At 41.3% G+C, this 16375-nt stretch overlaps 1 protein-coding gene across 1 annotated transcript in view; it reads right to left on the bottom strand.

The window, feature by feature from the left end:
• gpc5b (glypican 5b) overlaps positions 1-16375 on the bottom strand; it is a 77242-nt gene that overhangs the window by 32919 nt on the left and 27948 nt on the right. Inside the window, 3 exon segments of the mRNA XM_070447574.1 lie at positions 15571-15693; positions 15889-15948; positions 16170-16327. Of these exon segments, the coding sequence (XP_070303675.1) occupies positions 15571-15693; positions 15889-15948; positions 16170-16327 (341 nt within the window).

Raw genomic sequence — 16375 nt, 5'->3', positions numbered from 1 at the left:
CTCCATGTAATCACTAGCTATCTTAAAACGCTAAACTCCAAGAGCCCCTGAGGTTCCCCCTTTTTAATGCTACTCCTACTCTTTATGGTCAAAGAGGAGAGTTAGATGAAAAAGCCGCCGCTGAATTACTCCTGTGATTCCTGTTTTATGAGGTTGTTAGGTAACAGAAGACACTGCATGCCAGAGGTGCCTGGGGCCATGGGGGGGCCTGGAGGGTCAGAGTTCACCCCTGTACCTGACATCCCTGATGACAGGCGGCAGGCAAGCAGGAAGGCAGGCAGGGGGAACACCTGCATGTGCAGCGGGGAGCGGGGAGGCCCTGGCATTTACCATGTTCAAAATGCACCAACTTGACTCTGTCCATCAATCAGGAAAACTGCTTGTTCCTGAGGGGGTGAATGTGTATGTGGGTGGTATGTATGTGAGTGAGAAGAAAGGGGGGTTAACACTTTCACTTTAGCTTCTCTGACTAATGGTGTCCTCTTTAACATCACTCATCCTCAGATGTCCCAAACGACCTGAGCCTCACAGCTCATTTGGGACATTAGTACTGGATCTTCCTTTAGAATACTAAGAAAACATAATTGGCATTTACTTTCTCCACTGCAGGGAAATTAACTAAGGACTCTTTTTCCCTGACCCAAGGGAGCGTCAGGGATAAGCCTCAGTCTGCGTGACTGACTGGGTGATCTAAATAGAACAGAGGAGGCTGCTGAGGGGAGGACGGTCTTAATAAAGGCTGGAATGGAGAAAATGGAATGACATCAACTACATGGATACCATGTGTTTGGTGTGTTGGATACCATTCCATTGCAGCCATTATTATGAGCCGTCCTCCCCTCAGCAGCCTCCTCTGAAATAGATATGTCTCTTCAATGGACTACAGCGAAGAACAAGACCATGTGTGCCCTGTCCTGTTTCACCGGACGTGCTACCTTGTCCCGGACCTGCTGTTTCAAAAAGCTCCGCTCCACTGTGTCAGGATGTTAGATAATATTGAATCACAAATCACTACTGCCCCCCCCCCCTCTCTCTTTCTCTCTCAATTCAATGCAAAGGTCTTTATTGGCATGTGAAACATATGTTCACACTGCCAAAGCATGTGAAATACAGTACCAGTTTATGCAAAGTTGTCATCAAGGCAAAGGGTGGTTACTTTGAATAATCTCAAATATAAAATATATTTTGATTTGTTTAACACTTTTTTGGTTACTACATGATTCCATATGTCCATATTTTATAGTTTTGATTTCTTCACTAAATATTAAAAATAAAGAAAAACCCTTGAATGAGGAGATGTGTCCAAACTTTTGACTGGTACTATAGAAAATAAACAAAGTGGAAATAAACAACAAAAAACTGTAAACATTTGAAATGTCATATTATGGCTATATACTGTGTTGGATTGATGTGCAAATAGTTAAAGTACAAAAGGGAAAATAAATAAGCATAAATATGGTTGTATTTATAATGGTGTTTGTTCTTCACAGGTTGCCCTTTTCTTGTGGCAATAGGTCACAAATCTTGCTGCTGTGATGGCACACTGTGGTATTTTAACCAATAGATATGGGAGTTTATCAAAATGTGACTTATTTTCAAATTCTTTGTGGGTCTGGTCATACATTTGGCAGGAGGTTAGGAAGTGCACCTCAGTTTCCACCTCATTTTGTGTGCACATAGCTTGTCTTCTCTTGAGAGCCAGGTCTGCCTATGGTGGCCTTTCTCAATAGCAAGGCTATGCTCACTGAGTCTGCACATAGTCAAAGCTTTCGTTAATTTTGGGTCAGTCACAGTGGTCAGGTATTGTGCCAATGTGTACTTTCTGTTTAAGCCAAATAGCATTTACATTTTTTCAGTTTTTTTATTAATTCTTTCCAATGTGTCAAGTAATTATCTTTTTGTTTTCTCATGATTTGGTTGGGTCTAATTGTGTTGCTGTCCTGGGGCTCTGTGGGGTCTGTTTGTGTTTGTGAACAGAGCCCCAGGACCAGCTTGCTTAGGGGACTCTTCTCCAGGTTCATCTCTCTGTAAGTGATAGCTTTGTTATGGAAGGTTTTGGAATCGCTTCCTTTTAGGTTGTAGAATTGAACAGCTCTTTTCTGGATTTTGATAATTAGCGGGTATCGGCCTAATTCTGCTCTGCATGCATTATTTTCTGTTTTATGTGTTTTTTAATTTGGTTTATATTCCATTTTGTGAATTCTTGGTTGGTGAGCGGACCTCAGACCTCACAACCATAAAGGGCAATGATTCAAGTATTTTTTGCCAGATCTTAAATGGCATGTCAAATTGTATGTTCCTTTTCATGGTGTAGAAGGCCCTTCTTGCCTTGTCTCTCAGATTGTTCACAGCTTAGTAGAAGTTACCTGTGGTGCTGATGTTTAGGTATGTATAGTTTTTTTGTGTGCTCTAGGGCAACGGTGTCTAGATGGAATTTGTATTTGTGGTCCTGGCAACTGGACCTTTTTTGGAACCCTTACTGAGATGTACTGTCAGGGCCCAGGTCTGACAGAATCTGTGCAGAAGATCTAGGTGCTGCTGTAGGCTCTCCTTGGTTGGGGACAGAAGCACCAGGTCATCCACAAACAGTAGACATTTGACTTCAGATTCTGGTAAGGTGAGGCCAGGTGCTGCAGTCTATTCTAGTGCCCTTGCCAATTCGTTGATATACACAGTGGCTTGCGAAAGTATTCACCCCCCTTGGCATTTTTCCTATTTTGTTGCCTTACAACCTGGAATTAAAATTGATTTTTAGGGGGTTTGTGTCATTTGATTTACACAACATGCCTTCTACTTTGAAGATGCAAAATATTGTTTGTGTGTGAAACAAACAAGAAATAAGACAAAAAAACTGAAAACTTATGTGAAAAGCGTGCATAACTATTCACCCTCCCCCCCAAAGTCAATACTTTGTATAGCCACCTTTTGCAGCAATTACAGCTACAAGTCTCTTGGGTATGTCTCTAAGCTTGGCACATCTAGCCACTGGGATTTTTGCCCATTCTTAAAGGCAAAACTGCTCCAGATCCTTCAAGTTGGATAGGTTCCTCTGGTGTACAGCAATCTTTAAGTCATACCACAGATTCTCAATTGGATTGAGGTCTGGGCTTTGACTAGGCCATTCCAAGACATTTAAATGTTTCCCCTTAAACCACTCATATGTTGCTTTAGCAGTATGCTTATGGTCATTGTCCTGTTGGAAGATGAACCTCCATCCCAGTCTCAAATCTCTGGAAGACTGAAACAGGTTTCCCTCAAGACTTTCCATGTATTTAGCACCATCCATCATTCCTTCAATTCTGACCAGTTTCCCAGTCCCTGTCGATGAAAAACATCCCCACAGCATGATGCTGCCACCACCATGCTTCATTGTGGGGATGGTGTTCTCGGGGTAATGAGAGGTGTTGGGTTTGCGTCAGACATAGCGTTTTCCTTGATGGACAAAAAGCTCAATTTTAGTCTCATCTGGCCAGAGTACCTTCTTCCATATATTTGGGGAGTCTCCCACATGCCTTTTGGCAAACAGCAAATGTGTTTGCTTATTTCTTTCATTAAGCAATGGCTTTCTTCTGGCCACTCTTCCGTAAAGCCCAGCTCTGTGGAGTGTACAGCTGAAAGTGGTCCTTTGGACAGATACTCCAATTTCCGCTGTGGAGCTTTACAGCTCCTTCAGGGTTATCTTTGGTCTCTTTGTCGCCTCTCTGATTAATGCCCTCCTTGCCTGGTCCTTGAGTATTGGTGGGCGGCCATCTCTTGGCAGGTTTGTTGTGGTGCCATATTCTTTCMATTTTTTTAATAATGGATTTAATGGTGCTCCGTGGGATGTTCAAAGTTTCAGATATTTTTTTATAACCCAACCCTGATCTGTACTTCTCCACAACTTTGTCCCTGAACTGTTTGGAGAGCTCCTTGGTCTTTATGGTGCCGCTTGCTTGGTGGTGCCCCTTGTTAAGTGGTGTTGCAGACTCTAGGGCCTTTCAGAACAGGTGTATATATACTGAGATCATGTGACAGATCATGTGACACTTAGATTGCACACAGGTGGACTTTAACTAATAATGTGACTTCTGAAGGTAATTGGTTGCACCAGATCTTATTTAGGGGCTTTATAGCAAAGGGGGTGAATACATATGCACTCACCACTTTTCCACTTTTTTAATTTTTAATTTTTGTTATTTTTTATTTCACTTCACCAATTTGGACTATTTTGTGTATGTCCATTACATGAAATCCAAATCCAAGGCACTGTATGTTGAAGAGGGTGGGGCTCAAGCTGCATTTCCTACTCACCCCACGGCCTTGTGGAAAGTAATGTGTGTGTTTTTTTGCCAATTTTAACCACACACTTGTTTGTGTACATGGATTTTATAATGTCATAATGCTCATGCCAAATTGAATCAAACGTTTTTTTAAATCAACAAAGCATGAGAAGACTTTGCCTTTGTTTTGGTTTGTTTGTTTGTCAATTAGGGCGTGCAGGGTGAATTCGTGGTCTGTCATATGGTAATTTGGTAAAAAGCCAATTTGACATTTACTCATTATATTGTTTTCACTGAGGAAATGTACGAGTCTGTTGTTAATGATAATGGAGAGGATTTTCCCAAGGTTGCTGTTGGCGCATATCCCACAGTAGTTATTGGGGTCAAATTTGTCTCCACTTTTGTGGATTGGGGTGAACAGTCCTTGGTTCCTAATTTTGGGGAAGATGCCAAAGCTGAGGATGATGTTAAAGAGTTTTACAGCCAATTGGAATTTGTGGTCTGTATATTTTATTATTTCATTTAGGATATCCATACATCTCCATTTTGGATAGATAACAAACAACAACACGAAGAGTTGAGTGTGTTCCAATTGGTGGTTATATTCTATGGATTCTTCAATTACATTGAGCTGATTTTTGACGTGCTGTTACTTCTTTTTCCATAGTGTATTTCAGTATTGTTCTCGTGATTCACCATAGTGAAGGCATATGCTCAGGTTTTCTGGGTCTCTATGTTTTTGGTTGGATAGGTTTCTCAATTTCTTTCTTAGGTTTTGCATTCTTCATCAAACCATTTGCYATTGTTGTTAATTTTCTTAGGTTGTCTGCTTGAATTTTTTTGATTTGATATGGAAGCTGAGAGGTCAAATATACTGTTTAGGTTTTCTACTGCCAAGTTTACACCTTTACTATTACAGTGAAATGTTCTGTCCAGGGAGTTTTTTGTTGTTGCCTAATTGTATTTTGGTAGGTTTCTATACTACTTTTCTTCCATCTATAGTATTTCTTAATATTATGCAGTTCCTTTGGCTTTGATGCCTCATGATTGAGTATTGCTCTGTTCAGCTAGACTGTGATTTTGTTGTGATCTGATAGGGGTGTCAGTGGGCCGACTGTGAACACTCTGAGAGACTCTGTGTTGAGGTCAGTGATAAAGTAATCTACAGTACTACTGCCAAGGGATGAGCTGTAGGAGACTATAACACAATACATATGGTAGGAGAAAATCCAAAGAAAAACCAAACGGAATTCTTTTTTTTTTGAGAGTGCATGCTCTTCCAATGGAACGTATAGGGAAAAATGTTAATCTAGCTCCCAGTATGCAATTCCTATGGCTTACACTGGGTGTCAGTAGTCTTTGTTCAAGGTTTCAGGCTTGTTTCTTCCAAAATGAGGAAGAAAAATTAGTTTTAGTACAGGGACGCAGACTTGGAAATTCGTGTATGCGCGTGCGACGAAGAGGACACACACCTGCTAATATCGTTTTCCTATTGAACATACTTCTTTAAAAACCTCTTAGCGCTCGGGGTCAGATTTTTTATTTTCTTAAAATAACGTTCCCAAGGTAAACGGACATTTTCTCTGGCCCAGATCGTAGAATATGCATATCATTTACAGATTAGGATAGAAAACACTCCAAAGTTTCCAAAACTGTCAAAAATATTGTCTGTGAGTATAACAAAACGTATTCTGCAGACGAAAACCTGAGAAAATATAACCCGGAAGTGATATATTTTTTTTTATATCTGTGTTTCCTGGACCGTCTTTCTTCCATTTAAAGGGGTATCAACCAGATTCCTTTTCCAATGGCTTCCTCAGGCTGTGACCAGGCTTTAGACATAGTTTCAGGCTTTTATTTTGAAAAATTAACCAGATTTTCAAAAGTAGTCAGGTGTCCTCTGAATAGTTCCTGCGCGTGCGAGAGGAGCTGTCCATTTTCCTTTTGTCTCTTAATGAATAGGTTATGGTCCAGTTGAAATATTATCGATTATTTTTGTTAAAAACAACCTGAGGATTGATTATAAAAAACATTTGACATGTTTCTACGACCATTACGGATACTTTTTGGAATTTGACGAACGGAACAAGGCTTTGGTTTTCTGAACATAACGCGCAACCCAAATGGCGTTTTTTTGTGATAAAAGTAATATTTATCGAACAAAAAGAACATTTGTTGTGTAACTGGGAGTCTCGTGAGTGCAAACATCCGAAGATTATCTAAGGTAAGCGATTCATTTTATTGCTTTTCTGACTTTCGTGACCAAGCTAACCAAGCTAATATAAGGCTAACTGTTCTAGCATTGATTGCTATACTCACAAAAGCTTGGATTTCTTTCGCTGTAAAGTATATTTTCAAAATCTGACACGATAGGTCGATTAACAACAAGCTAAGCTGTGTTTTGGTATATTTCACTTGTGATTGCATGATTATAAATATTTTTTGTAATATTTTTGCATTTGGCGCCCTGCAATTCTAGCGGTTGTTTAGGAAAATGATCCCGTAAAAGGGATCCGTAGCGCAGAGAAGTTAAGTATGAAATATTATAGTTTAATTGCATTTTAGGGTATCAGAGGATTAAATAGAAATGTATTTTGACTTGTTTTAACAAAGTTTAGCAGTAGCTTTTTGGATTCCTTTCTCTGCTTGTTGAACGAGTGGATTACTCAAATCGATGGCGCCAACTTAACAGACWTTTTGGGATATAAAGAAGGATTCTATCTAACAAAAGACACTACATGTTGTAGCTGTGACCCTTTGGATGACAAATCAGAGGAAGATTTTCAAAAAGTAAGTGAATATTTAATCGCTATTTGTGAATTTATGAAACCTGTGCCGGTGGAAAAATATTTTGATGTGGGGTGCCGTCCTCAAACAATCACATGACATGCTTTCGCTGTAAAACCTACTGTAAATGGGTCAGTGTAGTTAGATTAACAAGAATTTAAGCTTTTAACCGATATAAGACACTTGTATGTACCTAAATGTTTAATATCCATAATTTTATGATTATTTATTTGAATTGTGCGCCCTCCAGTTTCACCGGAAGTTGTCCCGCTAGCGGAACGCCTAGCCTTAATTAATTGGGGAGGACAGGCTTGTGACAATGGCTGAAGCGGAATAGGTGGATTGGTATCAAATACATCAAACACATGGTTTCTATGTTTTTGATGCCATTCCAATTACTCAGTTCCAGACATTATTATGAGCCGTCCTCTCCTCAGCAGACTCCACTGGTACAGACTCAGCATGCAACAGAGCCGCAGGAGTTGTGACCAGTTTTTGTTGGTTGTTTTGTCATAGTTGTGTCTAAGGGGGCATATTTGGGAGGGAATGCTGTCACCTCCAGGTAGGTGTTTGTCCTTGTGTCAGGTACTTGTCCAGTTTTAGCATTTAGGTCGCCACAGACATGTGCCTGGAAATGGTTGATATCCCTTTTAAGGATGGAGAAGCTATCATCGTTAAAATATGGGGATTCTATTGGGGGGGATATAGGTAGCACACATGAGGAAATGTTCCTCTGTTGAGATAATTTCTTTATTCATTTCAAGCCAGATGTAAAATGTTTCTGTTTTGACTAATTGACAGTGCATTCGGAAAGTATTCACACCCCTTAACTTTTCCACATTTTGTTACGTTACAGCCTTATTCTGAAATTGATTACATTTGTTTTTTTTCTTTGTCAATCTACAAACAATGCCCCATAATGACAAAGCAAAAACATGTTTTTAGAAATGTTAATACATTTATAAAAAATAAAAAACTGAAATATCACATTTACATAAGTATTCAGACCCTTTACAAAGTACTTTGTTGAAGCACCTTTGGCAGCGATTACAGCTTTGAGTCTTCTTGGGTATGACGCTACAAGCTTGGCACACCTGTATTTGGGGAGTTTCTCTCATTCTTCTCTACAGATCCTCTCAAGTTCGATCGAGTTCAAATCCAGGCTCTGGCTGGGTCACTCAAGAACATTCAGAGACTTGTCCCGAAGCCACTCATGCGTTGTCTTGGCTGTGTGCTTAGGGTCGTTGGCCTGTTGGAAGGTGAACCTTCACCCCAGTCAGAGGTCCTGAGCGACCTGGAGCAGGTTTTCATCAAGGATCTCTCTGTACTTTGCTCCATTCATCTTTGCCTCGATCCTGACTAGTCTCCCAGTCCCTGCCACTGAAAAACATCCCCACAGCATGATGCTACCACCACCATGCTTCACCGTAGGGATGGTGCCAGGTTTCCTCCAGTTCAATCTTGGTTTCATCAGACCAGAGAATCTTGTTTCTCAGGGTCTGAGGGTCCTTTAGGTGCCTTTTGGCAAACTTTAAGTGGGTTGTCATGTACTGAGGAGTGGCTTCCGTCTGGCCACTCTACCATAAAGAGCTGATTGGTGGAGTGCTACAGAGATGATTGTCCTTCTGGAAGATTCTCCCATCTCCACAGAGGTACTCTGGAGCTCTGTCAGAGTGACGATCGAGTTCTTGGTCACCTCCCTCACCGAGGCCCTTCTGCCCCAATTTCTCAGTTTGGCCGAGCAGCCAGTTCTAGGAAGAGTCTTGGTGGTTCCATAAGAATTATGGAGGCCACTGTATTCTTGGGGACCTTCAATGCTACAGACATTTTTTTGGTAACCTTCCCAAGATCTGTGCCTCAACACAATCCTGTCTGGGAGATCTACAGACAATTCCTTCGACCTCATGGCTTGGATTTTGCTCTGACATGCACTATCAACTGATGGACCTTATATAGACAGGTGTGTGCCTTTCCAAATCATGTCAAATTAATTGAATTTACCACAGGTGGACTCCAATGAAGTTGTAGAAACAGCTCAATGATGATCAATGGAAACAGGATGCACCTGAGCTCAATTTTGAGTCTCAGCAAAGGTTCTAAATACTTATGTAAATAAGGTATTTCTGTTTAGTTTTTTAATATATATAAATTAGCAAAAATGTCTAAAAATCTGTTTTCACTTCGTCATTATGGAGTATTGTGTGTAGACTGATGAGGATTTTTGATATTTAATCCATTTTAGAATAAGGCTGTAACGTAACAAAATACTTTCCGAATGCACTGTAATAAATGGGTTAGGTCTACTCTATATCAATTAGCATACCACTTGAGTTTCTTCCCTGTTTCACACCTGGTAGTTTGATGGATGGAACATAGAGGGCAACCAGTGGGTCCGTCTCCTCTATACCATGTTTCTTGTAGGATGACAATGTGTGTAATTCCAATTTCTTTTCTGAAGTCCTGGTTCCTGCTTTTAGGCCAAATCAGATGACCTTAGGCCTTGTACTGTATATTCCAGGATGAGATAGTAAAAGCTTTGTGTTCCATCGTGTCTAATGTTGTTTTCTCTCTCTCTCTCTCTCTCTCAATTCAATTTAAGGGCTTTATTGCCATGGGAAACATATGTTTACATTGTCAAAGCAAGTGAAGTAGATAATAAACAAAAGTGAAATAAACAATACAAATTAACATTAAACATTACACTCACAAATGTTCCAAAATAATAGAGACATTTCAAATGTCATATTATGTGCAAATAGTTAAAGTACAAAAGGGAAGATAAATAAACATAAATGTGGGTTGTATTTACAAAGGTGTTTGTTCTTCACTGTTTGCCCTTTTCTTGTGGCAACAGGACATAAATCTTGCTAATTGGGTTTGTTTTCGAATTCGTTGTGGGTCTGTGTAATCTGAGGGAAATATGTGTCTCTAATATGGTCATACATTTGACAGGAGGTTAGGAAGTGCAGCTCAGTTTCTACCTCATTTTGTGGGCAGTGTGCACATAGCTTGTCTTCTCTTGAGAGCCAGGTCTGCCTACGGCGGACTTTCTCAATAGCAAGGCTATGCTCACTGAGTCTCTGTCTCTATTATACATATATATCTATATATATATAAATATCTATCTATATATATATTTGGGGCGGCAGGTAGCCTAGTGGTTAGAGCGTTGGACTAGTAACCAAAAGGTTGCAAGATTGAATCCCCGAGCTGACAAGGTAAAAATCTGTCGTTCTGCCCCTGAACAAGGCAGTTAACCCACTGTTCCTAGGCTGTCATTGAAAATAAGAATTTGTTCTTAACTGACTTGCCTAGTTAAATAAAGGTAAAATAGAAATAAATATATATATATCTGGACCTGCTGTCTTGACCTTGAATAACAATCTAGTCTTAATGACCAAGTACACTTAAAATATTCACCCGGCCTAGCCAGAAGAGGACTGGCCACCCCTTGGAGCCTGGTTCCCCTCCAGGTTTCTTCCTAGGTTCTTGCCTTCCTAAGGAGTTTTTCCTAGCCACTTTGCTTCAGCATCTACATTGCTTGTTCTTTGGGGTTTTAGCCTGGGTATTTGTAAAGCACTTTGTGATAACTACTGATGTATAAATGGATTTATAAAATAAATGTGATTGATTACTACTTACAGTCGCTAGCAAAAGTCTACACACCCCATGCACAATCTTCACATTTTGCTGCCTTAAAATTATATCTCAAAACTGAATAAATTAGATTTCTTCACCTACCAATCTACATAACCTACTCCACATCTATAAACTGAAAGAAAAATTATAGAACATTTTCCACAATTTTTTTGTTGTCTTGATTGCGTATGTCCAGTGGCAAGCATACCCATAACATGATTCTGCCACCACAATACTTGAAAATACAGAGGGTTTCACTCTACAGTATGTTGTGTTGTATTGGATTTGACCCAAGCCTGTAGTATTTAATTTAGGCCAAAAAGTTAATTTGCCATGTTGTCTTGCACTATTACTTAATGGCCTTGTTGCAAACAGAATTGTTGATTTGGAGTGGATTTTTTTAACACAGGCTTCATTCTTCTCACTTTGTCTTACAGGCCAGTAATGTGGAGTGAATGCAATGTTTTTGATCCTCTGTATTTTCATGTATTGTGGKGGAAGCATCATGTTATGGGTATGCTAGTCACTGGCAGGGACTGGGGAGTTTGTCAGGATCAAAAGAAATATGAATGAAGCAAAGCCGGGATAAAAAGTTAGAGGAAACCCTGCCTCAGTCTTCTGAATACCGAACCCTGGGATAGAAATGTATTTTTCAGAGGGACAATTACACACATTTCTATGCCAAAGACACACCAGAATGGCTTTGCAATAAGTGTTGAGTATTCCTGAATGGTCCAGCCTCATTCCTGACTTAAATTTGCTTGAAAATCAGACACAAGGTTTGAATATTGTTGTCCATCAATGAATCCCAACCAAATTTACAGAGCTTGAGCAATTTTGACAAAAACAATGGATAAATGTTGCCGTAAGAGTTGTGCAAAGTTGGTAGATTCTTATTCAAAATGATTCACAGCTGAAATGGCTGCCAAAGTAATTTCCACCAAGTCTTAACTGTGGGGTGTGAAGACATATGCAATCAAAACATCTTTGATTTTCATTTTTTTTAATTTAGAAAATGTTCTATAATTTTTCTTTCACCTTGGACATGTGGAGTAGGTTGTGTACATTGGCAGGAAACAAATGCAATTTAATAAATGTTTAGATTTCATTTTAACATGAGCAAAATGTGAAGACTGTGTAAGGGGTGTGTAGACTTTCACTTGGCACTGTAACAGCATACTCTCACATTTATGTCAGTTAAGACCAGTGTCGAACTGCAAACTAATTAATGCATGTGAGATGACTCTAACACTACATAGCATCATATGTCAAGAGGGTACAGAGAGGGGAAACGATTCTGAAACCTGAGACAAATACCTGTCTTTTGTCAGGCTTTGGTGACTGGGAGAACTTCGCTTCCAGGGTGGCGTCACTAGGTTACTACTGTTTACCCTCTTTGTGCTCCCCAAGCCTCTGTTATTCCAGCTTTTCTGCTAGGGTACTGCTCTGTAGGCTGAATAAGGGAGAAGGAAACAGACAGGAAACTGATCCTGACATCCACATTTCATCCCCATGATCAAGGTCAAAGGTGACGGCCATGAACCTGATGAGAGTAAATACAGAAGGTGAGGGACAGGGTTTCAGTGGAAGTATGAGCATGTGGGCACGCAAACTATTTCACAATTACCACTAACCTGGAATCTGACCAATGACCTGTGTGGTCTAGAATTATGCATGTATGTAAGAGACCATGTACAGAGCTATGAAGCTCTCGGTTGATTACGGTTATGTCCCTCTGTGTGCTTTCATTCCCCCAAACCAAACACACTAACACAGACACACAATGCAAGAGGACTCAGCCATGAGGACCATGTGAAGACCGTTTGATTAAAGTCAGCTGCCAGAGATGCAGCAAGGATGGCATCATCAACAACAAAAACAACAACCACAGAGGCAGTGAGCAGTAATTCACCTCAGCCCTGACTCTGTCAAGACCCACCCTGGCCCCAGCCTCCCTGTGGGAACACAACCAGTGGTGATTGAGGACTCAATTACTGTGGAATGTCTGCCACAGCACACAATATGACAACGGAGAGCCGGGAAGCAAATCATTCAATACATCGTCACAACAGCAACCTCATTCACTGGCCAAACCTCGCTATTTCCTTTTGGGTTCATCAGACAAAAACAGTTCCCTGTTAAACCCATACGGAGACACTTGACCCCATTGGACATTCTTAAACCATTTTGCTGGTGTCATCCCATCTGCCTGGCTGGCTGGCTGGGACAATAACACAGAGGTGGAAAAGGTACCCAACCGTCATACTTGAGTAAAAGTAAAGATATCTTAATAGAAAATGACTCAAGTAAAAGTGAAAGTCACCCAGTAAAATATTACTTGAGTAAAAGTCTAAAAGTATTTGGTTTTAAATATACTTAAGTATCAAAAGTAAATGTCATTGCTAAACATACTTAAGTATGAAAAGTAAAAGTACATAATTTCACATTTCTTATATTAAGCAAACCTTTTTGTTGTTATTTTAATTAATGGATAGCCAGGGGCACACTCTTTTGTGTTTAGTGAGTCCGCCAGATCAGGYAGTAGGGATGACTAGGGATGTTCTCTTGACAAGTGTGTGAATTGGACCATTTTCCTGTCCTGCTAAGCATTCAAAATGGAAATAGTACTTTTGGGTGTCAGGGAAAATGTATGGAGTAAAAAGTACAATCTTTTCTTTAGGAATGTAGTGGAGTAAAAGTAAAAGTAAAAAATACAAAAAATAGTAAAGAAAAGTACAGATACCCACAAAAAAACGACTGAAGTAGTACTTTCAAGTATTTTTACTTAATTACTTTACACCACTGCAATAACGTAGGACCCGTTCAGCCTTGGCTGCTACAACACTGCTCTCCAGTGGTCCCTAAAGGAGTATGGATAATGGTAGTCACAGACTACTAGTCAGCCGTGTTCATTGCTGTTGAATGTAGACTGGATCTAAATGCAGTATTAACAAACATTATTACTAACACTGTTTATAATTTTACCCTATTCCATAGCAATGCAAATATAAATTATTTAGACACCACATGTCAAAATAAAGCAGGGAAGCGATGCCTCATCCTCAGGTAATATGTGGTTTTATAATGTCGCTATGGTTTTATAATGTTGCTATGGTTTCATCCATACTGCAAAGTGCAACTGTGTAAAAATATGGGAAACTATGTTTGGAGTAATGGGTGTTGTTTTTCCCATTTGGTGAACTGAAGGAATGTTTGGATACAAGACACTTCCTCTAGGTGGCAGTGGTTCTCCATAATGTGAGGTGGGTAGCAGAGACAGCACTAGTACAGTATGAGGAGAGGTTCTTCACATGTGCAAACTCACTTATACCCTCTGGGTGAGGTGAATGTGATGCCTGTGTACCATGAGAGGGTTAAACCAACCTATAAGAACAGCTAATACAGAGACAAAAGCCCTCACACAAGCTAAGGCATTTGTCAGTAAGTGAATTGGGTCAAATGGCGGAGGGTGGTTGCGCGCGGAGGGGGTGGGGGGTGTCAGTGAATTGAAACTGTAAAGAGGTCAGCAGAGTGGCTGTGCCCCAGTGTCTCGGTGCCCTCCTCTCCCCAGTGCTTGGCTGGGCTCCAGGCTGCAGCCCCAGAGGGCCAGAGAACAGACCCTTCTCTCAGTGGGGGGGGGGGGGGGGGGGGGGGGGGGGGCAGCAGGTACAGTAGGAGCGAAGGAGGAGGCCGCCTCGGCTCTTCTGCACGGTTCACAGAGCCTGAATGGCCACCAGGCCTGGGGCTTTTGATAGTGCCACACAGAGGGCCCACTGGAGCCACAATGAACCCCCTCCGTCTCTCCCTAGCCCACAACAAAACAAGCACAGCAGCACTCAGATGGACACACATCTATAATGACCCACTGTCATAGAAACATAAGAATCCCTTATTAATGGTTCTTCTGCCTCATGGACGTTGGGGCTTGGTTCAGATAAGATCTAGTGCTTAAATTCAACTATTCTATCAAAATATATCCCCCATTCTATTCCACTATGAGCAAGAGCAAATTCCATGTACATCCAATTAAACATACATCCATGTACATCCAATCAACATGTCTCTTGATACAGTATTAGTTATAGACAACCTCTAAACAAACTAATAAGCACACAAAATATTGGAGAGGATTGAATGCTTCTGTCATACAAAACATGGTTTCCACGGTTCCTATTTAGGGGAGCCCCCACCAACCCCCACCAGCACCCCCAGCCCAAAGTGATTCAAGCACACTCTCCACTGGGTCCAACACTCTTTCACAGCCAGTGAATTCAACTGGGATAGAACAAATCCCAGTTGAATTGTCTGAAAAAGGGGACAAAACAGAGGCATAAATGGGATAGTGGGGGAGCCCCAGCCCAGGAGTTCTAGGTGAATGGGGTCTCTCTGCCTACTGCACAGCAGAGGGGGGGAAGCTGTTCTGCACCAGGGCCAGAGGGGGGGACCAGGGCCAGAACAATCAGGAGCCACTGGAGAGAGAGCTGGTTAGAATGGGAGGTCAGATAAGTACACTTAACACCAAGGTGTTTACACAGAGGTCCATACTGTATGGGGTTCTATCCCGCTCAACAGTAACCAGGATGACCAACGTTATTATAGGACAGAGCGGCAGGTTACGGGAGAGAGAGCGGCAAATATATGAAAGTGTTTCTCTGAAGTTTCCAATGTCATTTGCATGAGAATGGCCTCTAGAACTTCCTAACGAACCCGCTATACTCTAAAGGTCCAAGGCCATGCTCCCAAAATCCATGGCAACCAAATGTCTACAGGAATGTCCCCTGGTTTGAAAACCTCTCCCTTTTACTGGGCAACAAGTCCTGTAAAGAGAACGTAACCAAAGTGTGATGGACACAGATATAGAACAATAGAAAGAGTTCATTTCTACCTGTCCACCACGTCCTCCCCACTCCAGCAGGTGAAGTCCTCCCCCACCATCTCACTCTCACACAGTGTCTCCGGCAGGGCAGAGAAGAAGGACCTGTAGCGCTGAATATAGCCCATAAACTCTCTGAAGGAGAGTAGAGAGAGAGAACGCGCGAGAGAGAGGAGAAAGAGAGAGGGTGTTGATCATAACCACAATATCATAAGTATATTTATATTTATTGAGGTGATTAAATAAAGTGCCACTGGTGGTCAACCCCTGTACTCCATCCCAGATGGACACAATAATGTGAGAGGCGGAGATGCTGGGCTCCATGCTTACCTAGAGATCTTTTTCAGACTTCTAGGCTTATCAATCTTGGATGGTTTCAGAGGTAAGGACCTGGGATGACGTGATCACGGTCAAGGAGAGAGGAAGGAGAGAGAAGGAGATGGTGTGGGAATAGCATGGGTCCAATGCAAATCAAACACAAGTCAAAGCGAAGGAGAGGGAAGAGAGAGCAAACTTCAAAAGGTAAATAAATAATAATGATAAAGAGAGCTTGCTTGACAACAAAATATATATGGCAAAAGTGGGCCACTATGGCCGCCTCTCTCTCTCACCTCCTGGTATGCGACAAGCGGCCCAGTGTGACCTCGGCTGGGGAGGGCGTTGAGGCCGCCGAGGTCGGGGAGGTGGTCACGGAGGTTCATGACCTTCAGGGTGACGTATACTTGGTCACTGACGGAGTGTCTGTGAGAGGCCCACATACTTTATCAACCTAAGAGAGAGGGATTTGAGAGAAGGGTCAGAGAGACAGAGAGAATAA

The sequence above is a fragment of the Salvelinus sp. IW2-2015 genome, linkage group LG16, assembly GCF_002910315.2.
Source record: "Salvelinus sp. IW2-2015 linkage group LG16, ASM291031v2, whole genome shotgun sequence".
Classification (NCBI taxonomy): Eukaryota; Metazoa; Chordata; class Actinopteri; order Salmoniformes; family Salmonidae; genus Salvelinus; species Salvelinus sp. IW2-2015.
Note: the sequence above shows the minus strand (reverse complement) of the source record. Positions and strands in the feature narration are given on the sequence as shown.